This window comes from Anser cygnoides, chromosome 33 (assembly GCF_040182565.1).
Source record: "Anser cygnoides isolate HZ-2024a breed goose chromosome 33, Taihu_goose_T2T_genome, whole genome shotgun sequence".
Taxonomy (NCBI): domain Eukaryota; kingdom Metazoa; phylum Chordata; class Aves; order Anseriformes; family Anatidae; genus Anser; species Anser cygnoides.
The window spans coordinates 2,768,565-2,796,452 of NC_089905.1; the positions used below are offsets into that span (position 1 = coordinate 2,768,565).

General features: G+C 59.8%; 1 protein-coding gene across 3 annotated transcripts in view; it reads left to right on the plus strand.

Annotated features, from left to right (window-relative positions):
- INTS3 (integrator complex subunit 3) overlaps positions 1-27,888 on the plus strand; it is a 39,224-nt gene that overhangs the window by 383 nt on the left and 10,953 nt on the right. For 2 of the 3 annotated variants that reach the window (XM_066985946.1, XM_066985948.1), the window contains exons 2-17: positions 2,352-2,435; positions 3,521-3,604; positions 8,528-8,641; positions 8,870-8,954; positions 10,517-10,583; positions 14,110-14,254; positions 15,162-15,291; positions 18,441-18,538; positions 19,328-19,519; positions 20,446-20,533; positions 21,076-21,155; positions 23,122-23,213; positions 24,050-24,156; positions 24,942-25,061; positions 26,432-26,561; positions 27,486-27,540. In XM_066985946.1, coding sequence (XP_066842047.1) covers positions 2,352-2,435; positions 3,521-3,604; positions 8,528-8,641; positions 8,870-8,954; positions 10,517-10,583; positions 14,110-14,254; positions 15,162-15,291; positions 18,441-18,538; positions 19,328-19,519; positions 20,446-20,533; positions 21,076-21,155; positions 23,122-23,213; positions 24,050-24,156; positions 24,942-25,061; positions 26,432-26,561; positions 27,486-27,540 — 1,671 coding nt within the window. Of the gene's footprint in view, positions 1-2,351; positions 2,436-3,520; positions 3,605-8,527; positions 8,642-8,869; positions 8,955-10,516; positions 10,584-14,109; positions 14,255-15,161; positions 15,292-18,440; positions 18,539-19,327; positions 19,520-20,445; positions 20,534-21,075; positions 21,156-23,121; positions 23,214-24,049; positions 24,157-24,941; positions 25,062-26,431; positions 26,562-27,238; positions 27,257-27,485; positions 27,541-27,888 lie in introns of all 3 variants that reach the window. The other variant, XM_066985947.1, reaches the window with a different exon arrangement.

A 27,888-nucleotide genomic window follows, 5' to 3' on the forward strand; every position in this document is an offset into this window, starting at 1 on the left:
GGGGGGGCTTGGGGGGGGGACGGGGGGGGGGACAGGGAGTGGGCAGCGGGCAGGGGGCGCGCCCAGCACCCCCCCACACCCAGCACCCCCCACACACACACCGTCCCCGTGTTCTCAGCCCCCCCCATTTACAGCAGTGCCCCCCCCCCTCCCCACCAGCTCCCCTGGGGCATGAAGCGGGGGGGGGGGGGGGCGGTGAGCAGGGGTTGGGGTCTGCCCAGGACCACCGGGGGCTGGGGAGGAGCCCCCCCGGGAGCCCTGCACCGCCCCTGGCCCCTCTGCTTCACCCCTGGTGCTCGGGGGGAGCCCTGGGACCGTCCCCGAGGCAGCATGGGGGCCCCCGTGTAGCCCTCCAAGCAGCTGGGGGGGGCGGGGGGGGGCCGGGTCGTTATTGCGTGGTGGGAACCGGCGGGTCTGAAGCTCCCGAAGCAGCACGGCTTGGGGAAAAAACACCGCTGGGTTTGGGTCTTAGGAGGAAAAACAGGGTGGTGACGGGAAGGGCTCGGTCCCGAGGTGTGTTTCTGGTCCCTCCACGCGCTCAGCGGGCCGCGTGTGGGCTTCGGGGCCCGGCCAGGTCTGCACGGAGCCTTCCCAGCAGGGTCCAAGGCTGCCCCGAGCTCGGCGCCGTGGGCGGAACGAGGGGGCTTCCAGAGAGTTCTCCTCGGTTCTGCCTCCCGCCCCGCGAGGAAGTCACGTTTCCAGCAAAAAAGCTCGGCGCGAAGGAACGAGGCTCGGGCGTCGTTCGCGCTCCCGAGCGCGGCAGCGCCGATGGACTGAGGGCCACGGGTTTGTTTCTCGTGTTAAAGCTCCAGCCACAGGGGAGGGCCACGTGTGGTTGCTGCGCGTCAAGGTTTCGACGGTGCCAAGCTCGGAAAAATCTCCCGCAGCCTTCCCGGGGGTGGGGGCCGCGGGTCGGGCAGAGTGAGGTGCCTGGGAGGGCTGGAGCTCGTAAAACACATCTCGTCCCTGGGGTTGGTGCGGAGAAATCGTCCTCTCGGCTGGCCAGGGGGCTTGGTAGAGGTCGGTGCTGGGACGTGAGCTGCTGAAACTGCTCCGGGGTAGAAATCGGGTTCTCGAACAGCCTCGCAGCAGCGGGCTGCTGCCTCCTGCTCGGCCCCAGAAGCGAACGCCGAGCCCTGATCCCGTCGGAGGGGCTTGGATCAAAGGCTTCGTCTGGTGCTGGGCTTCCTCGCCAGGCTCTCCTGGTGGCTCATTGGCTGCGTTACCTGCCAACAAGTTGTCTTACTTCGCACCGGGGCTTTTCCCGGCGCTGTCTCTCAGCCGCGGGGTCTTGTCCTCCCTTTCAAGGAATTCGTCCGCCTTAGAGCGGGGATTTTCATGGGTTTTGCCCCATTGCTCCCGCATAATGCCGGCGCCGGGCCTCGAACAAAGCCCGCCCCACAAAGGCATTATCCGTGCCTTACTGACCGGTACGTCTTCTTTCATATTGCACAACTGTCGACCCCTGTCCCAACAGCGTCTGCTCCGCAGCCCCTTTGATATGCAAAGGAGTCGCTAAATCAGGCCCCGAATCCGTGCGCCCGGCTTGCGTTTTAATCAAGAGATGCCCGCGCAGAAATAACCTCCTGGAACCTGCCTGCTGCCCGCCTTACGCCACGTTCCCTGCTTGTCCCCGGGGCCACCAGGGCCGCGTTCCAGCCACCGGGCCTCGGGTTTTGCACGGGAGGGGCGGCCGAGCCCCGCTGTGTTCTGCCGTTCCTGAGCGAGCCGATCTCCTCCGGCACGCGGAGCCGCGTGGGAGCCGTCGGTGGGCTCGGCACGTGCCGGGGGAGGCGGCGCAGGGGCTGCGTTGGCTGCTTCAGAGCTATCTCTGAGCAGCCCAAAGCCATCGGCTCCAGGAGAAGTAATTTGCAAAAGCCCTGCTAAAAAAAACCGCTCCCGATTTCTCAAGTGGAGCGGAAGGTTCTGCCGCGCGCTCCTCCAAAGTCGCACCTGCGCCGCCACGAAGCACCGCGGGTCGGGGTGGCCTCCCATCGCTTCGCGACCGGGGCTGCTTGCCTGAAAACACCCGCTGCTGCTCTTTGTTCTCGGCCAGAAGTCCCGCGGGCACCGAGCAGCTCCAGCAGCAGGTTTCCGGGCTGCCGAGCGGCGGCGAGGGGCCTTGCGGAGACCCGGGGCTGCTGCGGCTCCTGCTCGGAGGGAGCTCCTGCAAATCAGCCTGTGCCTCGGCCTCGGGTCTAAATGACATCAGAATTACCGTCACTGAACAAGAACATTCACTTTTGGGCTCTTCGGGTCCCCGAAGCGGTCGCCTCCCAGGCTCGGAGGGGGTTTGGGGGCTCGCTGGGTTTTGGGCCCAGCCCTGACGTTGGCTCTCGTCTTTTTTTTAGAGGCTGGAGAGGTGCGTGGGCATCGTCACGTCGCTGACCAGCGGGCTGTCGGAGAGGGAGGCCAACGATGCCCTCAACGCTCACGTAAGTGTCGCCTCCCGGGCGGATGAGAGGCCCTGCCCGGCAGAAATTGCTCGAGGTGCGTTGTGCCCGCGCACATCCCCGAGAGGCCGCGCCGCCCGGGAGCGAGCGCAAAGAGCAGGCGGGCGTTAAGAGGCTGGGAGATGGATCCTGCCGCCTTCTCCCTGTTCTCAACCTGTCAAGGATTCTCAGAGCTGTTGTGGTTAAAAGACAAAACGGCGGCGCTCTCATCCTCGTCCGGCAGCGCATCAGGGAGCGGAGCCGGGGCGCAGCTCTCGCTGCGTGTGTCCCTGCCCAGTGTGCGAGCGCCGCGCACGCCCGCGGCTCTGTGCACGTGCTCCTGGCGTTGGCATTTCTCGGGTATTTTTGTCCTGCACCGCTCAGGTCAGCTTTTTCTTGGCCTCCAAACAGCCAGGCTCCAGCCCGCTGGAAGGGGCAGGTTCAGTCCCTCTGGTGAAGGATGGAGCATTTATTTCTAACTCTGCCTCGGCTTAAAATACTTGCCAGCGGGCTGCAGACGTTACCGTATAAGGAGAACTGTCGTGTGACATCTTAATGGGCTCCCTGACTTGTTAGTTGCGTTTTTTCCTCCCCAGAACACCTTGGGCTCTTGGAATCAGTGGTAAAACGTTGCCTCCCCCTTAATGGGGAAAAAGCTGGTGACCCAGGCTGGACCCAAGGCTTGGAAGCTATGAAATGCTGTCCCACGAGGACGAACAGGCTGTAGGGGGCTAGAAGGAGAGAGCCCCCGCGGGTCCCCAGCGGCAGGAGAGGGCTCGGGGCTCCTGCCGGGCTCCTGATCTGCTGGGTTCGGGGCGTTTTGTTCCGACGGTGCCGCCAAAATCCCTGCAAGGCTCTCTGTGCCGCGAGGGGTTCGCCCCGGCGTTAACCTCACCGGTGTGTACCGTGCCGGGGAGGCCTCGTGCGCTTTGTGTCCCTTTGTGATCCTGCCCTGAGCTCCTCGAGGGCTGCTGGCTGCCCCGCTGAGCACCCGTTGCGCAGCCTCGAGGGAGGTTTCCCTCCCCTCGTTGCTTTCCTCTGACATCCCCCGACCTGCTCACAGGCGGCGCGTGCTTTTTCTCCCGCAGATATGCAAGGGCACCCCCCAGCACGAGGAGATTTGCCTGGGTCTTTTCACTCTGGTCTTGACCGAACCTGCTCAGGCGCAGAAGGTAAGGCACGCGCGCGCCCGCCGCGAGTTTCTTCCCGAGGGGTTTTTTGCTCTCCAGGCAGCCAGGGATCTGGAGAGGTGCTTCTGGGGAGGTTTTTGGTCTCGTGCAGACACCAGCAGGCGCCTGGCTGCGGTCCTCAGCGCCGAGCCCTGTTTATTGTAGCAGGGCAATGACTCTGCTTGGACCATTTCTGGTTTTGTTACGTCCACGTGGCACAGGCGCTGCAGCAGCTGCTGCTGGGGGAATGCAGACGCTGCCACCAGGGAAGGGAGCTTGGCTGGGTTCTCTCGCAGCCCTAGAATTAATTGTTTTTCGTTGTGGGAGGCGAGCACTGAGTCTTCGAGAAACCATAAACCCTTTCTCAGCTTCTGCCTGGCCTTTGGAGGCCCAGAACAGATTTGTGGGCTGGGGGCTGGGCGTAGATGCCTACAGAAATAATCGTTTAGACTCTCGAGGAGAAGAAACACGTTCAGTTCCTGGAGAAAATTGCATATTAGCAGGTCGCTTCTGTTAATTTCACAGACCGGGTTTAATTTTTAAATAACTTTTTAATGCTGCTCTACACTGTGATTTTAAAACTGCTGTTAGTTACCCACGTGAAGATGAATGCTTTGTGTTTTGAAGACCTTGGAGGAGGGTTGGGCAGCGTTGCTGCTAAATGGGGGAGCCCGGGGAGGGAGCTGCAGTCGGTGTTCTGTTGGAGGAACCAGACCCGGTTGTAGCAGCACAAAAGGAAAACCAAAAGCACCGCTGGAAGGGCTGCGCGTGGCAAGAGGTACCCGGGGGGTCCTCGTTTGGATGTGTTTCAGCAGCCAGGCATTGAGCAGGGCTGAAGAGGGTTGAAGCGAACTCAAGGCAGGAAGGCAGCGTCTGCTGCGAGTGCAGCGGCGTGCCGTGCCATCAGGGATGCTCTCTAAGTCCTGGCGCTGCGCTGGACCGAAGGTGACTCATGCAATATCCTCTCCTGATTTAATCACTGCTGTGAGGGCAGAGCTCTCCCTGCCGAAGCCGCGGATCCAGATCAGCTCCCAGAACGCGCGGCTGGCTTGGCGCTGCTGGGCGGGACGCTCCTTGTCGCTGAAGTTCCAGCTCTGCTCCCCTGAAATCACATCTCGAAAGCAAAACACGCTTCTCCTGGGAGTCTTTAGGCCCGGCTGCTCACAGTGCTGGTGCAGGTTGGGTTTCCTTCTGGCCGTGTTTTGCTCTGCCTCCTTAAAGCCTGTTCGCACAGTCCCCCGCCCTGCTGTCCTTTGGCTCTGGCCCGATTCTGCCTCGTGCACCGGACGTAAGACATTGGACTCGCAAATCCAGCGAGGCTGAACCCGGCTGGCTCAGAGCGTGGCCGAGCACATCTCCTTTCTGAGCAGCTGTGGCACGGTGCGGGAGCCGCCAAATAAAATGCTCTTCTCTCCTCCAGGGCCGCAGCTGGTGGGGAGCACCCGCACGCCATTAGCTGAACGTGGGTAGCGCAGGATGCGGAGGGCAGGTGCTTCGGGGCGGTGGAAGCCAAGGCAGAGTGACTCCGGCCAGCTCCAGCGCTCGGTCTGCGTGGCAATTGCGCTGCGAGGGGCAGAGCAGAGCCTCTCCAGCGCGTTCCCCTCCGCAATTTCCTCTGGCAGGGGGTGAGCAGTCTGGCTCCGTGTGTCCGAGCCGCTGGCAGGCACCCCCGCGCGCTCGGAGGCGGCAGGCTGGGGGCACGCTCGCTGCTCATGGCCATGGTAATTAGACGTGGCTGGTCCTCCTGCTCTTGTCAGATCTGCTCTTGGGAGCACGGCCCTTTTCTCAGGGAGTAATTGGATCTGCCAGTCCGCTGGGCTCTGATGTCATCTGCTGTTGCCACCTGCCCTGTGTCCAGACGGCAGGGACAGGAAGGCAGTCGGTGATTTTCTGCTAGGCTTTGGGGGTGATTTTCTCCTTGCCTTTGCTCCCGTGCCTACCAAGAGGGGTTAACGCTTGCCTGACAGATAGGGCACCTTGTGGGGCTCTTGAGAGAGCTCTGAAATCGTCACACCATGGGCAGAGCTGCGCCCGTCCTCCAGCAAGAAGCTACAGGTCCTGGGCGCGCAGCGCAGCCAGCCCCGGTCATCTGCGGCAGCCTCTGCAGCTCTGGTCCTAGGGGGAGGATTCCCGGCCTCTGTGTGACACGAGAGCGCGGCATCGGGGAGCATCAAACCCCGCGAGGATGCTGTGGAAGTGGTGCTGCCCTGAATCCGGCACAACCCCTGGAGGCTTCGCTTTCCTCCGTGAGCCCGCTGGTTTGCCCAGGGGAGAAAAAAAAAAAAAAAGAAAAAAAGACAAGACCGCTGCAGCGGGCTGTGTTTACGTTCAAGGGTACTCGTGTGCTCGTTGCCCTAGAAGCCAGGCAGGGCTGTGCGGCGCGTGCCGCAGCCCCAGCACGCCAGCAGAGGCATCTCGTGCCATCTGCTCGGGCATCTTGCGTTCCTTAGCGGGCGCCTGGCCCCCGCGCGCCGCTGGGGCTCGGCTGGCCCCGTGGCCGCGCCATCCCCCGGCTGCTGCTGCTGGTGCTCGGAGCTGGAGGCGCCACCGTTTCCTCCCGGGAGGTTGGTTAGAGCATCTCCCTTTCCGGGAGGGGGCTCGAGCTGCCCCAGCGGCTGGCCGATGGGGCGAAGAAGTTGCGGCCAGCCCTGGTGGTGGGCAAGCAGCTCTCCTCCTCCTCCTCCACTCCCTTCATTGCCCTGACGCTGCAGCCGGGGGAGCTTAGCCGTGCTGAACTCCCCCAGCTGCGAGCAGGGACGCCTGACCGCCTTCAAATATCCAAGTGCCAGCCCCCGATGTGTCACGTCTCCCTCCTCCGCCTGGCACCCCTCGCTTTAATTAACGCTCGGCTCCGGGATCAGAGGGCATGGAGCCCTCCCCGCAGCCCAGCTCCTGACACCTCCTCCGGCAGCCGTCTGCCTCTGCGGCCCCGCTGCCGGGGGGGCCGCTCCTCCGCTCCACGGCTGTTTTCTTCCCCCCCCCCCCCCCCCCAGTCCCTCATTCAAAGCAAACATTTATCATTTGCTCCTTCCTGTTAATTAAATGGCCTGCGCGAGCAGCGGCTCCGATCTGCCGAGAGCGGGGAGGAGGCGATGGATTGTTTGCAGCCTTGGCAATAATCAAGAAATTCAGGTCCTCTCCCCGCCCCCTCGGCAGCGGAGCCCTGACGATTTTTCTCCGAGCACCTTTCTTTGGATTATCGCTGCCATCCTTGTGCCCGAGGCTGTTAGGAGGGGGTCCGGTCGGACCTGTCTGAGCAAGCAGTGAAGCGGCACTGCCGTGACCGCTGATAAAAGGGGATTTGTGCTCCTCTGGTTGTGTTTTGGAGCAGGCATCGGGAGCGTCCTTTGTGTGGGCTGTGTTGCGGTTTTCTGCGGTGGTTGACATTTGGGGAAGTTTGCAGCAAGCGAGGTGAAGGAAGAGCTGCCAAACTTCCAGAGGTAGCAAGGTTGTGATGCCCTTCTCCTGGGACTGACGCTGAAGTGAGTTCCTTGGAGCATCTCTTCTGGCTGCTCGTTGCAGCCCTTCTCCTGGGGCCTGCCAGGGTCAGCCCAGCCCGTCGGGAGCTAATCCGTGCTCTGAGCTGTGTCATAGGACCTGAAAGTGGCTTTAAATGCAGAGTTGGGCACTGAACCTCCCGCACGGCCACCAGAAATGCAAAGGGCAGGTGTGTGACCCAGAAAAGGAGCTCCCTGAACGCAGCAGAAGCTCCTGACCGCCAAGAAAAGCTGCTAAGGTGAGAAGCGTTCACCTCCCTGCTGCTCCCCCGGGCGCAGAAACGAACCTGCCCGTGAGAGACGGGCGAGGGGCGACGGGTGGTGGTCGCCCTGACCCCGCACCGGAGCAGAGCAGGAGGATCCAGGCAGGGCAGGGGCCTGACAGCGCTGGCGTTTTCCAAACAACGGAGGAAAAACCCCGAGTCTGGGCAGAGCTCGGGGGAATTGGCATCCCGGGCTGGCCGTGTCCCGGGCTGCCTCCTCGCAGGCGTTTTCCCTGATGGATGTGCTGCTCTCCCAAAGGAGATGCCTGATCCTGGCCAGGTAGCAGCCTGCGCGGAGACACCGAGTCTGGCTCTGCTTCGCAGGTACTCCTTTAGCATTGCAAAAGCAATTGGAGGCCCCAAAAAGTCTGCACCTCTCGGATTCTGATTTGTGGTGGTGGTGTTGTAGTTTTGTTTTTATTTCTTTAAAAGGTTCTCTATGGAAGAGGGAGGGAGAAAGCCTGAGCACAGGGAGCCTAATCAAAGGGATCTTTTGAGGCCTCATTAACTCTCTAAAGTAGGATGCAGAGAGCAGACCCCTGCTCTCGGGAATATCATGACATTTACCGGCGCAAATTAACATTCATTCAGAGCTACTTAGCAAATTACTTCCTCGGCGCCCTCCACCCCCTGCTGCCCTGACCAGAGGGGAAGGGAGAGCCAGCACCTTTGCTCTCTGGCCAGCATTTTTCCTGGCCGCTGGCCGATAAGGTCCTTCCTCGCCCTATCTCGATGGGACTGTTTATTCATTGATCCTTCCCAAGGACCGTTGGCTGTCTTTCCTCTCTGGTATTGGTCTCTCCGGAGCCGTGGCAGAGCCCGGGGAGGGCTGGGATGAGGGGACGGGGGAGGTTGTTGTGAGCCACCCGACGGGGTCTGTTCTGGAGTGCGAAACCTTTGGCCCCCGGGGCTAAACCCAGCGCATCCAGCTGTCATTTGTAATGCCCCGGAGGATTATTAGCTCGGCCTGGCCTGGCCCTGGGATGCTGATTCAGGTCACGCCACGGAGCCTGCCTGCCTTTGATGTTCCTCCTCCCCTGAGATCAATTTATTTGCTGTTATCTAATCAGGTTTTGATTTAAAAAAAAAAAAAAAAAAAAAAACAACGGTATGTTTTCCATTGTGGTCCCTTATCTGTAACCATCTCCTGCCATCCTCTGCTGCAGTGCTACCGGGACTTGGCACTGGTGAGCCGAGATGGCATGAACATTGTTCTCAACAAGATCAACCAGATCCTCATGGAGAAGTACCTGAAGCTGCAGGACACGTGTCGGACCCAGGTGAGGAGAGGTCTTCTCCCCAGAGCCCCCCTCCTCGTGCCAGCCTGGCAGAGGACGAGCAGAGGGCGTTGGAGCTGGGGGGGCTTGGGGACAAGCTCCTTTGCTCCACATCGTGGAAGGGAAATACGGGGTGGTGGTGGCGTTTGCCACAGGGGCACCCAGGGTGCTGTGGGGAGGTGTCGTGGGAGGGTCTGGCAGAACCTGCGCTCATCTCTTCCCCCCCTCCAGCTGGTGTGGCTGCTGCGGGAGCTGGTGAAGAGCGGCGTGCTTGGCGCGGACGGCGTCTGCATGACCTTCATGAAGCAGATCGCAGGTGGGTTCCGTGCTCCCAGGCAGCGGGATCTGCCTGCGTCCGCCTGCTCGTGCCAGCAGGCTGGGCACGCAGCAGGGCTCGTGGTGTGCTGCGCTTGGAATCGGAGCCAGAGCCCGGGCTGCTGCGCGGCCAGGTCCGGACGGGCTTCCCGCGTCGCAGGACCCGGGACAGGCAGGAGCAGAGCTCGCTGGCAGGTGCTCAGCCTGCCCCAACCTGTCTGGTGAGGAAATCTCTCCAGGAAGGATGGAGCAGAGGATAAACCCTCACGAGCCTGTTGCTCCCAACACCCTCTACGAGGAGTGAATCACAGAGAGCCAGGAGGCTTCTGGCAAATGCTGGAACAGGAAGCGAATTGGTTGCTGCTGCTGCCAGCTTTCACCCTGTCACGCCGCACACGAGCACCGGCATCATCCCTGGTCCCCGCTCTGACCTGTGCGATGACAAGAGCCGTGTAACTCATCGGAGATGCAGTGTAAAGTCAGTAGCTCTCGCAGGGAGCTGGGGCTGCCTGTATGGAAGCCTGTAGCGTGTTCCCACCGGGCCTGGTGTGAGCACCCCACACTCGTGCGCGCACACACGCCTTTCCGGATTCACAGGAACGGTGCCTCTTCCGTGTTCCCTACTCAGCCCTGGTGCTGGCCACTGTGGGGGAATTAACGTCCCACCATAAAACCTGACATTGTGTTTTTATTGTGTGTGCCCGTGACGCGGGGCTGGGCAGCCTGGATTGGAAATTGCTAGGTCTGCTCTTCAGGGGAGGAAGAACGGGGAGGGAGGGGACAGAGTCCTGAGCGGGAGCCAAGCTGTCCTGGCCCTGTCGTCGCAGCGTAAACAGAGCATTTAAAAACCCATCGGTGAAGGCATCCCTTGTTTCCCCTTGCTTACACCTCCCCGTTCAGGGCCCCTGCTGTTCTGGAAGGACGCCGCAGTCTCGCTTCTCACTGCGTTTACGATGCCTTAATTGTTGTGACCCCGTTGTTTTGGCCTGCCTGCTCTAGCAGTTCGCTGTGCCCCCGCCGCAGGAGGCCCTCCGCTCCTCGTGGCCTTGGCCACGGGCTCCAGCCTCGTGCCGAAGGGCCACGCTGAGAGGGCGAGACTCTGCTTTGACACCTGGCCTTCGCTGGACAGCTCGGGTGTTCTTTGCAGATGCTGTGTCCCTGTTGTAGGCTCAGCAGCTGGGAATGTGTTTTTGTTTAGTTTTGTTTTTCCCAGCTACTGAATCTCACCCCTTTCTGGCTTCTCCTCTGCTTTCCAGAAAGGATAATTCCTGACTCCCTATTCCAGTTCTTCTGCAAGATTGCAGTAAAGACCCCCCTGATCCCCTAACAGAAAGCCAGCCTGCTGCACTTATAAACACGCTATCAGTACATCTCGGAACAGCCAAGCGTGTGCAGCGGGCAGAGTAGGAGCAGACAGCAGGATGTGCTCCAGAGCCCTTAATTAGCTTCTCCTTGCTGGGGGTACAGGCACTGAAGCCGTCGGTGGTCCAGCTGAATCCAGCAGCACCACCACACCGTTAATCCGACTGTTTTTTCTCTCCCGTATTGTTTTTCCACTTTCAGGTGGGGATGTGACTGCGAAGAACATCTGGCTGGCCGAGAACGTCCTGGAGATCCTGACGGAGCAAAGGTACGGTGCTCGGGAGGCGCTGGCGGAGGCTGGTGCCGTCAGGAGAGTGGCGGCTGGGCGTTACGCGGGTGAGCGCGCGCCTCGCCTGGCGGCCAGGAGGGTTTGTCGTCCTGCCCCGTGCACGAGAGGCAGGGTTGGGAGCAGCACTTGCAGCACGAGCCCGGGTGGGAGTGCGTTGATGGGGTTTCCTGCGCAAAAGACCCCTGCGTTCCCTTAACGTGTCACCAAGCACATTGCCAGGCTGTGCCACGAATCCCTCGCTCTCAAAGCCCTCCTGCTGCAGGTTGTGTGTGGGAGGGCGTCCTCAAGTCCTGCCGTTAGCAAACCTCCGTGGGGTTTGGAGAGCGGCTGCGTGCCACGTCAGATGAGACGCTCTGCCCAGGCTGGTGCCTGTCCCGCAGCCTCCCGCGGGCGTTGCACGAGGACACGGCCGTGCCGCAGCGTGCGGCACCTGGGCCGTGCCACGGCAGCACCCGGCGTGCGGAGGAGCACGCGTGGCCCCCGAGCAGCATCCCAGGAATATTTTCTTCCTGCGTTTCCTGAGCTGCGGGGGAGGTGTTCCTTTCGCAGGAGTAGGACAGAGTTAATTGCCCAAAAAGCTTCCTGTGTTTAAACAGCTCCTGCTTCGTTGGGGCTGCAACTTTAATTTGTTGGGGACAAGCCATCTGGGAAGTATTGTCCTGTGGGCTCTGCATTGTCCTTTGTTGGCAAAGCAGCAGCTAATTGATGATAAGCAGAATTCCTAGCTGCAGCCCTCAACTGGGCAGAGTGATTATTTTTAAATAGCCTATAGCTTTTCACCAAGCGCTGTCTATAATAGCAGCGATTCTCCTCAAATCGCTTATTACTGTGGTTAACAATCAAGTTGTTAAAGCATTTATTTGGCCACGGCTAACAGTCCTGGTGATTTGTCTCCGGGATTAGCTGTGCCGATGCGTGCTGCCGTGAGTGCCATCTAGTGCCCCGCTGTGCGGGCTCGCTGTAGGAAGCGTGGAGAGACCCTCCGAGATCTCCTGGCCTTCTCTGACCTTTGCTCCTTGGCAGCATTTCCCCGGATCCCTTCGTGCTAAGCTCAGCTCTTCCATTCCCAGCTGCTTCCAAGCTTTACCCGCTCTTAACGTGGTCTCGCCGTGCTCTGCTGCTGCTCGCTGCTGCCAGTCCGCGCCTCGGAACATCCCCGATGCTCTGCTTGTCTCGCCAAAGCACGTTACAGCTTTTGCCTTGCAAACAAATAACTGCAAACAGCTGGACTGGAGGAGAAACAGCTTCTCGCTGGTGATCCGAGTCCACATCTGGCCTTGGGTCTGCAGGAGACAGCCCAGCGCACTAAGTGCTAGCTGGGCTCGATCACTGAAGGAGTCTGACAGGAGCAGATGTGGAAGGGAAAGGCTCGGCCCCTGCTGAAGGTGCTGCTGGAGTGCCCGGGGATCATCCTGCAGCAGCTCAGAAACCCTGCACGAGGAGAGCTGAGGCCTGGGAGCGAGCCCAGAGGAGAACCTGCAGCTCTCCGCGGGGATTTATGCCCTTTGATCAGGGGGAAGGCAGAGCTTTAATTAAAGCCACGCATGTGAAGATCTGATTCCACATTCAGAGTGTTGAGTGCTTGGTTTAATTAAAACCAGTAACAACAAAGCTGCTGTTCAAGCACTGCCCGCACTGGAGGGGAGGCCACTCCGCTCCCTCTCGGAAGCCAGCCGCTAATTTCGCTGCTCGCTGCTAACGGCTGCGCGAGCGCAGCGCTTCCCCCAAGCGTTTTCATCTTCTCTGCCTGCCCGATCGGTGAATCCTGGGGCTGTGGGTGGCTTCTGACTCCCCCCCTTTGACAGCGTTTTTCTTTTCTGCGCAGCTCTCATTGGGAAAAGGGGGAGACGCTGACCTGACAGCCCCCGGGATCCCGGCCTTAATTACTCCCACATCCTCCCTAGACGTAACCTCGCGCAGCGCCGCCCGGCCACGCCGCCCGGCCGCTTAATTAATCAGCTCCTCGCAGCCAGCTCGATGCAGCGAGAAGAGCCTGGGAAAGCAAACACTTGTCATGTCTTCCCAGGCTCCCTCCGGTGATTTAGGGCAGCTGACTCATTTGCCACCGGGCTGGTGTCTCTTCAGGTGGCGGTGGCGGTGCAGCTGCCACACGCGGCGGTGGCACTCCTGCGGGGCTCTGATTTACGGCTGGCTGAGCCGGGAGATGCTGCGGGTTATCCATCACGCGGGAGGCAGCGAGCCGGCCTGGACCGTTCCTGGCATCCAGCGCAAACAGCCAGGCTGACTCGGTCGTTTTTATGGACCGAGAGTATTTATTGTTGCAGTTAGATAAGGGAGAGCGAGAACGCGGCACACCCAGCGGGCAGGGCGCTCGCGGGAGCCGCGGCGGCTGGCGGCCGCGCTCTGCCAGGGGAGCAGGGCTGTGGCACCCGCCCATACAACTGGGAAACAAATCTGCTTGCAGAAAGCCTCCGGAGCACTGCTCCGTGAGCCGCCTTGCCCTCCGAGGGCGCAGAAGTGGAGTACGACCGTGCCTGTAGGCACTCGTGCTGCTGGCGAGGCTCGCCACGTCCCCTCGCCTCTGTCCTGCTCCGAGGGCGATGGATTCCTGTGCTGTGCTGTCTGTCCTGGTGTGGTTTCCAGACCTTCTCTACGTAGCTAGATCCGTCCTCTTGCAAATCAGCACATCTCCCCAGCTCTCTCCTTTTGTCATTTCGGCATCCCCGTAGTCGCGGCTGTGCTTTTCCTTCTGCCCCCCGTGCTGCCGGGTGGTTGAGGTGGGGCAGCAGCAGCTCTTCATGCGTTGCCCGAGGTGCACGTGCTGCTCCGGCCAAGGAAAAGGAACAAGTGCTGACTTCCTTGCATCCCTGCTGCCGTGCTGTCTCTCCCCTCGGGCAGCACAAGGGGTGGCTTTCTGCTTGGCAGCGCCACATGCCTCAGCTGTGTGCGAGGCACCTGCTTCGTGAGCAGCCCGTTGAGGAAGGCAGCGTGGAGCCCTGCCCCTGTGGGAAGGTCCTTTGTAGCTCGTCCTGCTGCCTTGTGTCTTGCTCGGTGCTGGATGGCTGCAGGGATGAAAGGAGATGCTCCTGTGGCAGGCAGTGCTAGCGTCGAGGCCGAGTGTTCATGGAGCTGCTCCCTGTGCTCACCCCTGAGCACGTTATCGTTTGCAGTTGCAAATAGCTCAGCTTGTTGTGGCTGTGAGCACCTCCGTGGCCCTGGAAATCTAACCCAGCAGCTCCTGTGTGTGTCTGCCACCCTGCCAGAGAGCTTGGGTCCGAGCCCCCGGCCGGCAGACTGCAATGGGACCCTCCACGTGGGAGGAAGGGGTGGCCCAAAGCGTAGCGAGAGCTGACACGGAGCCGGTTGTGGAGGGCAGTCAGTGGGTGAACGTTCTCCAGGCTGGAGTCCCTGCCCTTGCTCCTTTCCTCAGTGCTTGGTTTCTTCTGGCCTCGGTCTGTCTCGCTGTATATAATTTCTTGTCGTGGTTCCCTCTAAGATGTGGCTGAAAATGTTTTGTGTTTTTTTTTTTTCCTTCCTCTGACAGAGAGTGGGTACTGAAAAGCAGCATCTTGATAGCGATGGCAGTGTACACGTACCTGCGGCTCATCGTGGACCACCACGGAACGTCTCAGCTCCAGGTGCTCCGCCAGAAGGAGGTGGATTTCTGCATCTCCCTCCTCCGCGAACGGGTGAGCGAACTGGGGGATGGCTGGGAGGGGAGGCCTGGCTCCCTGGGGTGTCTGTGCCTGCGCGCGTGGCGCTGCCTGTGCTCCTCGTGCCATGCTTGGATAGGAAAAGCTGGGAGCCTGAGACCTGCTGGCTCCTCGGGGTCACCCCAGCGTGCACCCTGCTGGCACCGGCGCCTGGTTTGTTCCCAGCGCAGGCTGTGAACAGCTTTTGAACCATTTTGAGTAGGCTGCCTCGTTCCAGTCTGTTCTATTCGGGCCACAAGGTTTGAAACCGTTCCCTTGCTGCTGCTGTGGTGCCTCGGTGGTTGTCAGGGCTTAAAATAGCCGCAGGAATATCAGCTCCTCCCTTAGGGAGGCAGCTGGTGGCCTCGCAGGCTGGTGGAGAACATGATAGCCAGCTCCGGGCCACCCTTAGTCCATCCTGTGCAGGAGAAGCCACCAGCACCAGGTGCTGGCTGGCGTCCTTGGGCTCAGCATCCTCGCCCTGCGGGCTGCGAGGTCCCTGCTGCTCCCATCCGACGCGCTGCCCGCTCTCCCCTTCCTCCTCGCTGGGCAAGAAGGACCAAGCGCGAAGTCGGAGCTTCAGAGACTGGCTGCGGTCCTGGAGACAAAATGTCAGATTTATGGGCTGATTGTTTGCTTTGCAAGAGAGGGAACATTTTAAAATAGCCGTTGACCTTCCCGCCTGTCACCCTGCCTCTCAGAACCTACTAACTTCAAAAGAGGGGCAGGCTGCCAGGGGCAGGAGTGTAGATATTGTGCAAAGAGTGAATCATCTGGAGCCGGCGGTGAGGTTGAAGGACTGAGTGTTCCTCCCTTCCCCTCCTCCCACCCACCCCCCCAGCGCCTTCCCCCTGCTTGGGAGCAGGTAAACACTCGGTGAGGCTTTTTCCTCTTCTTTCCCCAGTTCATGGACTGCTTCATGGTCGGCCGTGACCTCGTGCGGCTCCTGCAGAACGTCGCAAGGATACCGGAGTTTGAGCAGCTCTGGAAGGACATCATCCACAACCCGCAGGTCCTCAGCGCGCAGTTCACAGGTAGGCAGGGCCGAAGGGGCGGCCGGATCCGTCCTGCCCTGCCCGCGGGCAGGGAACAGCCCCTGCCGTGTCCCCAGTAGCCCTGAGCCACCCCGTGTGCCTTTGGCAGGCTGCTGACGCCGCTGTCAGTCCGTTACGAAGCAAAACAGGCTGGGCGTGGGGGTTCTTCCCAGATGCTCTCTTAGAGCAGAGCGTGCAGGGGGAGCTATAATTACCCCGTGTGATCCCACCTCCGTCGGTGTCGGGGCCCACGTGGCTGTTTGCAGAGCCTCTTCTCGCTGCTGACTGGAAGGAGATGCCTCCAAAAGCAGCTTTCCACTGGCTGCAAGGAGCTTTGAAGAACAGGCGGTTTGAGGTGGACAAATCACAGGAATGCAGCTGGGCCACAACAGCAGTCATGGAATCGTACTGCCGGTTCTGGACTTCACACTTCCGTAATTAGTTTTCTTGATCAACTGATTTATAAGCTGAGGTGAAGCAGAAGCCCAGAGATATAAAGTGTCTGAGTTCTTCAGACTCTCCAGAAGAGACCTCAAGGAACCTCCGTAGCTTTAAACCAAGAAGCCCAGAAGATGCAGCGATTGACACTTTCTAAATGGGATTTCATTTCTCCCAGTAGCTTTCCACTCTAGGTGTGTCAAACACGCAGCTGTGAAGCACTCTGCATAGTCTGGGGTAAAATAGATGTGATGGAGAGAGTGTTACATTTATAATTTTTATAGCTATAAATTATTCACTTCACTAGGGGCTGTCACATCATTATCTGTCTGCAGCAATTCGAGGGAGTCTTTGGAAACGGGGCTTTAAAGTGTTTTTCCCCACCCCCAGTGCCTGCTCTCCTCTCAGGGGCCGTGTTAGCATCACTTTAAAGGTCTCAGATTATGCTCAGGGAAACTCGCAGCGCATCGTTTGATTAAATGCTCCTTAAGCTCTGCGGTCTCTGGCTTCTTCTCCATCTCCAGAACCTCTCCTGTCATGGCCGGTCTCTGCTGAGGCTTGCCAGCTGAAGGGCTGCAGGGACCGAGTTCTCCTTTCTGGGTATCGGAGGTGGCTCGTGGGGCTCACGGAGGCAGAAGAGACCTTGTCTTGCCTGAAGGGAGGCTCAGCCCTGCCTCTTCTTCCCGAAGCCTTTCTACTAGAAGCATTCCCAATTCTGTCTGAATCTTCGTAGCTGCTCATGCTTTTGGAGCGTCCTGGGGCATCTAGCGAGCATCTCTGTAGCTTCTCTCCCTTCCCACGCTGGTAGGGGCAGCGGTCAGGGTGATTTTCCTGGTTTGCTGCAGTTTTAACCAAATGACCCTGCAAAGCAATCCATGCGTTGGGGCTGACATCAGCGCTCCCGACTCGTTCTCTGCTGACAAGCAGCAAACTCCCCACGGCTTTTGCCCTTTCTCCTGTGGTTCTGTTTTTTTCCCGTTCAGCACCACCGCTGCCAGCCCGCGGCATTGCCCGACGATGCACAAAGGTGAGACCACGCCTGGGCAGTGCACGCGCTGCTGAGCGTGTCTCCGTGCAGTTCCTGCTGTGGAGCAGTGGCATTTACCCGTGGCCTTGCAGCCGTGGGTGCGGCAGGGAGAAGCGAGCTCTTCCTGGCTGTGCACAGCAGCAGCCTCTGGGCTTTTCCTCCCCATCCTGCGGAGGACCCCACAGCCGGCTTGGGGGGCTTCAAGCAGAATCTGATCTGTCCAGGGCGCTCATCAGGGCTGTTTCCTGATTTTTTGGTGCAGTTCTAGCCACGCTAATGACCCAGCAAAATAATCCCTAAGCCGGGGCTGGTGTCGGTGCTCCTGACTCATATTCTGCTGACAAGCAGCAAATTCCCCACGGCTTTTGCCCTTTCTCCCGTGGTTCTGTTTTTCTCCTGTTTGACACCACCGCCACCAGCCAGGGGCATTGCCTGATGATGCACAAAGGTGAGACAACGCCCGGGCATGATCCATAAAGCCGAGACAACGCCTGCGCCTCACTCGTGCTTCAGAGCCCGCTCCCCAAAATAATTCCCCTGCAGTGCCTTTTTCCTAGGACTTATTCTTTGCCCTCTTGCCACCTGCTGAGAGCCTGCCGTAATTGCTCTGCGAGGTGGCTGTTAGCTCGAGCAGCTGCCAGCACATGTGCTCGGCTCCGTGCTGCTCTGATCCAAGCCAGGCTCGCTGAGCTCCGCGCTCCCGTGGCTGGGGCCCGAGCCCAGCAGCACCGAGCGGGGCGGGAGGCTCCAGGCTCAGGATCCGTCCCTCCGAGGGACGTCGTGCCGGGAGCTTTTCACCGGTGAGGTGTTCCTGCGGCTCCCTTCCCCTGCCGCGCAGCTTGCTCCAGCCTTTCCCTGAGCTCTGCAGGAGCTGCCAGCCATGCTCCCTGCTCCGAAGCTTCCCCCTACCCGTCCCCTAGGTGTGACCTGGCTGCGTGGTGCGGAGAAAGCCCCCAAACGGGGAGGGCGAAGCGCACCTCGTGCGTGCAGCATCCCCGGCGCCCGCCTGTCTGCGGCGGAGCTGGTGGCCTTGTAAATCCTTCAGGTCTTGTCGAGCGGCAGCAAAGCCTCTCTGCTCAGGTCATAAATTCCTCCTCTTCCAGCTGCCCGGGAATGATGAGTGGCTTTTGCAGCCTCCCCTTCTGCCTTCCCCCAGCTCTGTTCTTTACGCACGAGGTTTTTTTTTCTTATGTCTGGTCTTCATCTTCACATCTGGGCGCCTTTACACCAGGGGAGGAGCTGGGCTTAGATGCTGGCAGAGCCCTGGATGTGCGCTCTTTTATGCCAGCCCTGCTTTTTGGTGCCAACTGCTCCATCTGAAGCCATCAGCTGGGGTGGGACGAGTGGCAGGGACAAGTCTAAGGTCATCTTTGTGCTCCCTGGCAAGATACGGGAGATGTACTGTGGTGGTTATAGCTTGCACCTTGGTGTCCGGGCTTCCTCACCCAGATCTTGCCCCTGCCTTCTGATCACTGATGTCCCCACTGATCTCTGGACAGGAGATGTTTTAGTAGACCTTTCAAGCCAAAATCACGATCTCTTTCCAGTGCTTATGGCCATAGGGAAACAGAGCTTAATGCTCTGACCTGACCCCACTGAGGACGTTGGTAAAACCCCACGCAGATCCCGTTCGGTGCCATCCGTGGGTCTGTGCAGACGCTGACCCCTGTCTGTCTCTCCCCAGGTGTCCTGCAGCTCCTCCAGTCGAGGACTTCTCGCAAATTCCTGGCATGTCGCCTCACTCCCGACATGGAGACCAAGCTGCTCTTCATGACCTCGCGGGTGAGTCCCTCGCACTCGCTCGGGGTCCTGCGCCAGCACGGGGGAGGAGGGCACTCGTCCCTGACGGGTCCACCCTGCACCAGCCCCGTTCCTACTTGGGGAGAGGGAGCAGAATACCCACGCCTGCTGCTGCCACGGTTCAGCAGGGAAGGTTTCTGCAGGGTGAAATGGTGCAAGCAGCTAAAAGGAAAGGGCTGTCCGGGGCTGGTGCAAGTGTTCTTTGCTTCTGGCATCTAATGGCCAGGAAAGAGGAGGAAAGACTGCCCGGCAGGAGCTGATGTAGCTGGGCCCGAGACATCCCTGGTATTCATTAAAAGGCACAAAACGGCTTTGCAGGGGAACATTGCTCCTGGCTGGCCGCTTTCCAAGGCAAGCGCTTTCTCTGAATGGCTGCGATGCGGTGGGTTATCAGAGCTCTGACAACAGCAGTGCTGTTCGAGAGAGGCCAGGAGCTGCGCTGCGACAGCACGGGGGTTAACCCTTATCTGCGCTCGCACGCCAGGCAGGGCTGCTCCCCCCTCGCCGGGCTGCGCCGCGTGCTGCGCGCGGGGCGTGTGGTCCCGTCCGCTTGGCTGGAGGCGGCGGCGCGCTGCACAATGGCCCCTTTGCTTCCTCGTGCTCTCTGAAGATGCTGCCAACATGGGGCTGGTGGGGAGCAGGGCGTGAAGGGGAGCCTGCCAAAAGAGGCAGCTTTCAGGATGGCAGACGAGCCCGTTGGTGGTTCTGGCGGTTTTTCTAAACTTTCCCTGAGCTCTGAGAAAAAACCTGTGTCTTTCCCTTCCCCTCCAGGTGCGGTTCGGCCAGCAGAAGCGGTACCAGGACTGGTTTCAGCGGCAGTACCTGTCCACCCCCGACAGCCAGTCCCTGCGCTGCGACCTCATACGCTACATCTGTGGCGTGGTCCACCCCTCCAACGAGGTGCTCAGCTCCGACATCCTCCCGCGCTGGGCCATCATCGGGTGGCTGCTCACCACCTGCACGGTGAGTCCTGCGGGCCAGAGGCACCCTCGGCTCCTTCTGCCGCGCGGCAGCTCGGGGAGCACGTTTTTCCAGCAGTAATCTCTAGTTCCCAAACTCCAGCCAAGCCTGAGAGCGAGTCACGTAACTGCGTGGGATCCCTTCCCTGCAAGGGGAGGGTAACCTGCTGATGCTGAAAGCTGTTGGGGAGATTGGGATTAGGTTTTGCTGGCTGGGCTGGAGGAGAGTTGCAGAGCAGCGATTAGGACATCGGTCTTTGTTCTGGGCTCTGCATTCCAGTCCTGGCTCTGCTGCATGGTGGAGCCTTTGGGATTGGCTTTCCCAGCATAAACTTCACCGTCTCACTTCTAACTTGTCACGCACTTTGTTTTGTGCCTGGACGAATCTTGGAGGCCTCTACAGTTAAAGCAGGATGAGAGAGCACATGCAGCCCGAGGCCTCCCTACAGCCTCGATCGCCCCTGCTCCCTCCTCCCAGCCAGTCGTTCCTTATCCCAGCCAGCACTGCGCTCTGCAGCACTTGTCAAACGGCAGAAGCTGGAGAGGAGGCGGTTGCTGTGCCCATGAGCACGTGGCAGATAAGGCCAAACGAGACGCGGAGTCCAGTTCAGCACCACTGCAGGTTGTAGCCAGGCAGAGCACGTGGCTGGTATCTCTCGGTCTCGGGGCTGCCTTACCCTCTGCTGCTCTGCTTATTCTGGCTGGAGCTGCCTTCAAAGCAGGCAGGTTTCTCCAGGAATTTCCCACCCGGTCTGAAAACCCACCCAGAGCAGCAGCAGGTGCCCGGGGGAGCTGGAGCCAGCCCTGCCTTGTGCTGGTGGTGGGAAGAGCATCGCTGCCCCTCCCCGCGCAGCAGCAGGGCCTGGCACCTCGGGTGTGCAGAGAGCGGTGCTCAGCACTCACTAATTGATTTTTTTTTTTCTTCTCTAGTCCAACGTTGCTGCTTCGAATGCCAAACTGGCCCTATTCTATGACTGGCTCTTCTTCAACCCCGAGAAGGACAGCATCATGAATATAGGTACTCTGCGGGGAGCCCATCTCTGAACGGGCAGGGGTCAAAGAAGGGGTTAACGGCTTCCGGAGCTGGTGGAGGCGGTGGGATCTGGTGGGGAAAGCCCGACAGATTATTTCCAAAGAGCATCAGTTCCCTCCCCTGCCCTGAACTCCTGGGGTCTGGCAGCTTGCAGGGGAGCTGCTTTGTCGGAGCCCCCTTCCATTGTGGCTTTTGCCACGTGGCAGCAGCAAGCCTCTTCCCCAGGGTCAGTGGCCAGCCCCAGCGTGTCCGTCCCTGCGTGCCTGGCTGCAGGGCTGTCCCCGGGCTTGGGGCACGTGAGCAGGGACTGGTAGAGCCCTGCTCCCGCCCACGGGGAACCTGCTTCGTGCCTGCTGCTTGAAGCCCAAATGTTATTTAGGAGCTGGATGAGGGCAGGGGTGCAGAGGAGCCAAAAGAAGGGGGTTCCCTCTGCACTGGGGGGGCAGCAGGGTAGCAGGTGGGGGGGGAGAGGAGGGTGTTGGTGTCTTTGGGCTCTCAGCACGGTGCTCCCTGCTCTCTCCTTCCAGAGCCTGCCATTCTCGTGATGCACCACTCCATGAAGCCTCACCCTGCCATCACCGCCACGCTGCTGGATTTCATGTGCCGGGTGAGCCACCCCTCGCTCCCAGGGGACTTCCCTGGCTTGCCAGATGAGTTGCGTGGCCAGGGTTGAGTGGTGGTGGCTTTGAGAGCAGCCACTGGGGTCCGCGCGGTCCCTCTGCCACCGGTGGGACAGGGACTCCTGTACAGTGTGAAGAGAGGATGGTGAGGAGGGAGGGAGCCCCGCAGGCCATCTCCCCCCTGCCTAAACCACCCAGCTGAGCAGAAGTCACTCTCCAAAGAGAGCTGGTCGCTGTGCCAGCCCCTGGGGCTTGGTTTAGCCTCGTCTGCTTGCTCCTGGTGCACGGGAGTGGAAGTGTGCTGGGCAGGAGCTGCTCCCTTAGGGATTGCAACCATGCCCTTGGGACATGCTCTCCTCTGAGCTGTCCCCCGCTGCCCATCGCTGATGCTCGAATGTGTTAGGGTAGGTCGGTGCCTTCCCTCCTGTGCTAAAACTGGCTAGCTGCACAGCCTGCTCCCCGCGAGCTGCCCCTCGCTCTGTGCTGGACAGTCCCAAAGGGCAGACACCAGCAGCGCAGGCACAAGCAAGGCAGATGTCTTCACTCCCCAGGGAGTTCCTGGTGCAAAGGCCACTGCATCCCGCAGTAAGGGCGTTTCAGAAATCCCTAAAGCCGGTGATAATTGAGCTGCGAAACAGTGTCATCTCACTGCCCATTCTTCAGAGAAACAAACAAACAAAAAAGCTGTTCCCCCGTCTTCTTTTTTTTTTCCCTGCATTCCTCAGTGCATCATCTGGTTTTGCACTGTGCCTCTCGATTGCGAAACAGCCCCCAGAGTAGCTCAGAATCTGCCGGCAGCCCAAGAGAGCCCTTTTAACCTCCCCTTACCTATGCTAAATTAAGGAGGGATTTTTCCCCGACTGATCTGCCAAGACCATAGTCAGGCACGCTGCTGCAGACGCTCAGCTGAATGATTTGCCTCTTCAAACCAGCCACCAGAGGCTTCTGTGAGTCCGTGTGGTCTCTTGGTAAATCCAGGGCTGTTTCTGCAGCGCTGAGCCCCGGGCCCATGTGTCATTCATTAATGGGAATGCCACTGTGGGAAGGCGTGTAAGACTTCCCATGTCTGCAAATAAACCCTTCCAGAAGGATGAGCATTAGTAGGAAAAAGGCTTCTGAATTGTTCCCTTTAGTACCTAATGAAGTGCTTGGCCCAGCGACATCCCCTGGGGGTAAACAGAATCTGTTTGTGATGTTCCCCGGTCAGACCCGTCACCTCCCTTTCAAAGCAAGGCGCTGCTTGGGCAGCAGCTACAGAGCGGGCTGTGCCCCTCAGCACTGGGGCAGCGGTGCCAAGAGGGCTGGTTCCAGTAATTTGGTCCCGGGGAGGGCTGATGGAGTTCTTGGAAGCGGGGTCTTTCTGTGGCGTGAGCGCTGGAAGAGCCGCGCGTTGCGTCACTTTCCTCCCTCGCACGCAGCACCGCTCGCTGCGCTCCCGTCCCAGGGCTGCCCGCGGCCAAAAGCAACTGCTGCCTTCTGGCAGAGAATCTGGGTGGAAGGTTCCCGGGATGACCCAGATTGCAGGGAGGAGTTGTCTTCCTCTCGCCAGAAGCAAAGGACTGCGTGTGGACAGAGCCGAATGTTGCTTGGGGTGTCCGTCTCCTATTCACCCTGCTCCTGCAGCGCTCGCTGCTGCTTGGAGCATGGCTCTGGCAAGCCCTGGAGCCTCTCAACTGCCCGGATGCTGCCTCGGGAGCTTTCTCATCCCTGGGGGATGTGCAGGCCGGTCCTGTGGGGTAGGGAACCAGAGGTACGGGGTGGTCCTCCCTTTGTGCTCCATCCCTGAGATGCTGCACTCACGGAGCTCTCCTGCTGCCCCTCTTGGTCAAGAGCAGCTGGGGTGCCGTGCTCGAGGCGAGCATGGCCCAAGAGTTTGGGCCACGGACCTTGGCTGGTCCCGGCTGTGTCGGGGAAGGGCTCGTGGCACTGACGTGGTCGTTCTCTTGCTTTCAGATCATTCCCAACTTCTACCCGCCGCTGGAGGCTCACGTGCGGCAAGGCGTGTTCAACTCCCTCACCCACATCGTGGAGAAGCGAGTCCTGGCGTAAGGCGTCCCTGAATCTTGCTGCATCCATAGAACTGCTGTGCACCAGCCTTCCGGGGCCCCGGTCTCACCAGCCTGGTCAAAATGAACCCCAGTCCCTGCAAGAGGCATTCGCATTGCATACAGCCCATGGAATAAGCCATAGCTTTGTCTTTGTGGTGCTGGGGCTCGTCCTGAGAGCAGTCCCTTCAGCCAAGGGGTTGGGGCAGTCAGGGAGGCTGCAGCCACTCCTCCTTCCTGGTCACCGAGCTGAGCAGCCTTGCTCGTGGTGCTCCAGCCTGCAGATAACTGCAGCAGCCACCTTCCCATCCTGGTGAGGCCTCTTCTTCCCTTCCCGTGCACCTGTTGGTGACACAGGTCTCGGTGGTGGCAAAGCGAGGGCCCCCCAGCTGCTGTGCAGGAAGGAAGGTGGGACCTGGCAGGCTGCGGTCCGTAGGACGAGTCAAAGCCCTGCCAGAAGGGAGGAAATCCTCTGGCACGTGCACCGGGGAGCAGCTAGGCAGGGCCCAGATGGAGGCTTGTCCCTTGCTCATCACGCTCTGGAAGCGTTCGTGGCTCGCTTTCCTCCGCATCCAGAGGGGGAGGGTTGGGGCAGGAGGCTTTGCAGAGCCCAGCACAGCTTTTTGGGGTTGGTAGCAAGCCACCAGATGAACGAGGCTGTGGAAGGAGGATGGCCCTTGGGGGACTGCCAGGAACTGGGGAAGGGAAGGGCTTTAAGGACTGTGCAGTGGCTGGAGGGTCTGGTAGGTCTTGCTTTGGGTTTCCAGCTCTGTAGGGAAGCGGGGGCTGCATCCCAGCTGTTTCTCATCCCATTCCTTTCCTACCCCCCAACACAGCCACTTGGCCCCTCTCTTTGACAACCCCAAGCTGGACAAGGAGCTGCGAGCCATGCTGAGGGAGAAATTCCCGGAGTTCTGCAGTTCGCCCTCGCCCCCCATTGAAGGTAGGGAGCGGGCGGGTGGCAGGGGGAGGCTGCAGCAGGGCTTCCCCCAGCTGTCCCGCAGCGAGAGCCGCTGCCAGGAGGTCAGGGCCAGGCCCCAGGGAGATGAGAGCCCTGGGTGCCTGCGTTTATGGGTGCCTGCGAGCTCCCTTCATCCCGGCCCCGCAGTACGGTAAAGCCGCTCGCTCCCTGTTTCTCGCTCTGTTCCATGGGGGGTACTTAGCCTTTCGTCTCTGTAGGCTAATTGATTAACCTTAATTAGGTTAAACAAAGAGCGAGCGTTTCCAACCTGAATTTTCCAGGAGAGTGCTGCTGCTCGGCCATATCCGCTGAAGGGCTGTGCCTGTGAGCCTGTCCTTGCTGTTGCATCAGCTGAGTTGGCAGAAGGAACCCATCTCAGCAGCAAACCCTGCTGCCCCGAGCCCCACGGCCTCGCGGAGCTCCCCGAGCTGTGGCTTTGCTCGGGGCCTTGGGCTCTGCTGCTGGCTGGGGCGAGGGATGGAGCAGGAGGGGTGCTGGGCAGCTCGGATGGAGAACGCCCTGGCGCTGCCGCGCTTTGCCCCGAATGGGGATGGTGAAATGGAGTCACAGGGAGTCCTGTTCCCCAGCGTGAGTTTTCCAGGGCCTGTCACTCGCCCAGGATCTCTCTTCCCCTGTGCAGAACATTTCAGCTTTAGCCAGAGCCTGGTTGTGGTGACTCATGAGCGGAGCTTGTCCTGCCCCGGGGCTGTGCCAGGAGCCGCCGTAACCTCGCTTCTGCTCTCACCCCTTTGCATTTGTTCTCGCAGTCAAAATTGAGGAACCCGTTTCCATGGAGATGGACAATCACATGTCAGACAAAGATGACAGTTGCTATGACAACGCCGAGGCCGCCTTTAGTGACGATGAAGAGGACTTGAACAGCAAAGGTGAGGGGTGCAGCCAGCTGGGCACCGATGCTCTCGGCACCTTGGTGTCGGGGCAGCGGCAGCCAGCGCTCTGCCACGGGTCCCCCTCGTGACGGGAGGGCCCCCAGCTGTAAGCACAGCCCCTCAAAGCCCCTTTCTGTCAGCAGCAGGGATCACTGCACACAAGGCAGACCCAATTTTCAACACCCAGGCTTCCATCTGCAGGAGATGCTCAGCCCGATGCTCTCCTGCTGCCCAGCCTCCCCCGCCAGCAGCCCGGCTCCGTGGGGCTGCTGCAGCTCTGTGCTCAAAGGGAAAGGCAGTGGGGCCTCGTCGCCTTGTGTGGCGATTCCCCGGAGCTTCACACCTTCGAACGCAGCGCTTTCCCTGCCCTGAGTCCTCTCTGGATGTCTGACTAGCCTCAAGCCCTGCTGCACTGCGTGGCTGGGAATCCCTGTGGCAGATGCTGTGCTGGATGGTTTGTTTGGGAACAGGGTGTCTCTGTTCTCAGGCAGCTGCTAATGAGGCTCAGGCCTCTAATTGCTCAGTCACACAGTTTTCATTACACTCACTGGAGGCCTCTGCGAGTCCCTCTCGAAGCCATGGGGCTGACAAGTCTGCATGAGGCCAGAATCCCCTCTGCTAGCTCTCTGGAGCTGGAGGCATCTCAAGCTGTTCCTGGCCCTGGTGGTAGGACTCCCCCGGGCTTCCTGCCGTGCTGGAGGGCTACCCCTGCAGCAGGGAGGGGCCGCAGGCCCAGGATGGGGGAGAGGACTGTGTTGGAGCAGTCTTCAATAGTCCCGACAGCGCTGTGACGGCTGCCTGGGGCCCTGGAAGGGGCATGGGCTCGGAAGCCGCAAGCAGAGGAGAGGATTTTTGCAAAGGGGATCAGCCGCCTTGTCCCATCCTGTAGTCAGAGCTTCCCCGAGAGCGCTTCCCTGCTGACCCTGGCACTTCTGGACTCTGCTGCAGTTCATTTTTATGCCTGGAGTGAGGCTGAAGGATGAGGGTGTGGAGAAGCAGTTGGGGTGCCTCAGTGCCGGAATCCTGAAGGCGAGCGTTTGTGCCTCGGGTGGAGAGAGCCCCGTGAGCGAGCTGTGTGAGAGCACATTGGGGCACAGGCAAAGCATCGCTTCTGGAAACTGGACTGAGTGGGGGACACGGCTCTGGACACCCCCGTGTTCGGATCCCATCCTGCCGTCCTGCTCACCGTGACCCGGACACATCTCCCAAGGATGAAGGCGAGACCAGGGGCTGGGTCACACACCGGGGCACCGAATGCCCCAGCAGCCCCACGCGACTCCTGCTGCTAGGGCAGGTTGCCTCGGCGCTTATCAGATGCGGCTGCTTGGGAAAACGGGCAATTTCCAGCATTACTGCTTTTGTTGCAGGGAAGAAGAGGGAGTTCAGGTTTCATCCGATCAAAGAAACCATTGTGGAGGAGCCCGTTGATATCACGCCGTTCCTGGACCAGCTGGATGAGTCACTGAAGGATAAGGTTCTGCAGCTGCAGAAGGGAAGGTTGGTGTTGGGTCGCGTTTCACGCTGGTGTCTTTGGGGCAGTGACACACGAGACCTTAGAGCCCTGCTATTCAGTGCTGCTTGCTCCAAGAGCCTTTCTCCAAGCCGATGCCATCCTGTGGCTTGTCTCCCTGTAGCCCACAGAGGTCCCTTTGCACAGCTTCTGCAGGAAAAGCCCAGCTGGTTTTGCACAGTGCTGGCTAAAGAGCCTTGCAATCTGCCCTCGGAGCAGGCTCAGACTGGGACACCCCAGCAATGCTTCCACTTGCAGTGCATGCACTTGCTCACCCCAGCAATTTCCTGGGGGCTACAGCGTTTCTCTGAGTCAGGGACAGGAAGGCAAAAGGCTTTGAGCTTCATCCTTCCCTGCTGGTGGACTGAGGAGGGGAGGCTGTGCAGGCCTTTGGGGCTACTGCTGCTTGGGGCTGTCGGTGCCTCTCTGCATGGGGCACGCTCTCGATGCACAGAGATGTACCTGTTCCTCTGCCTGCATGTTCCCCATCGCCGCTGTTGATTTGCAGTGACCTTGGAATTAACTCCATCTAAAGAAGGTTAAAAAAGCTATTGTTTTTCAGACCTTGGCATAGTGGGCTGATTTAACGTAATTTATGGCTTTATGGCTTTAAGTGCATTTAATCTGATGCTTTTAGTCATTTAATTTGTTTGTCTTGCTGCAGACAACCTCGGGCACTTTTGTAAGTAGGTGCCGCAGCAGTGCAGCGCGTTCTCCCAGGGCTGGGTCTCTGCAGTCTGTGCTTCGGAGCCGTGCCTTCCTCTAAGCCTGGCACCAGCGCAAAGCAGGGCCACCCCCACTCTCAGGTCCTGGGGGCTCCCGAGCAGAGCCAGCTCAGCACAAAGCCCCCTTGTCCCTGCTCTCGGTATCTTCCTTTGTAACTTGGATTTCCTCTTGTTTTTGTGCTCCAGCGATACGGAAGCTCAGTGTGAGGTCATGCAGGAAATCGTGGATCAAGTCCTGGAGGTAACAGCACGGACCCGGAGCAGTGCTGCTGTCTAGCTGTAAAATGAGAGCAGCTGGAGTGGCACGGGCCAGGCAGCTCCAAGCCCGCCTGGTTCTGCCCCACAAGCTTTGCCTGAACATGGGACACAAGCCTGAGGACACTCAAATCCAAAACGAGCTCAAAATGCCACCGGGCAGCTTCACCCGTGGCTGTTAAGCACAGCCCCAAGCTGCTGCGTACTGGGAGGCTGTTAGGGAAGCTCACGCCGTGCAGTTTCCTTATAACCCGTGGCTGAACGTCCCCAGTAGCCCCTGTCAGGCAGGGCGCTGGGTGAGGCGTGCTCACGCCGTGACCCCGCGCAGCTGCAG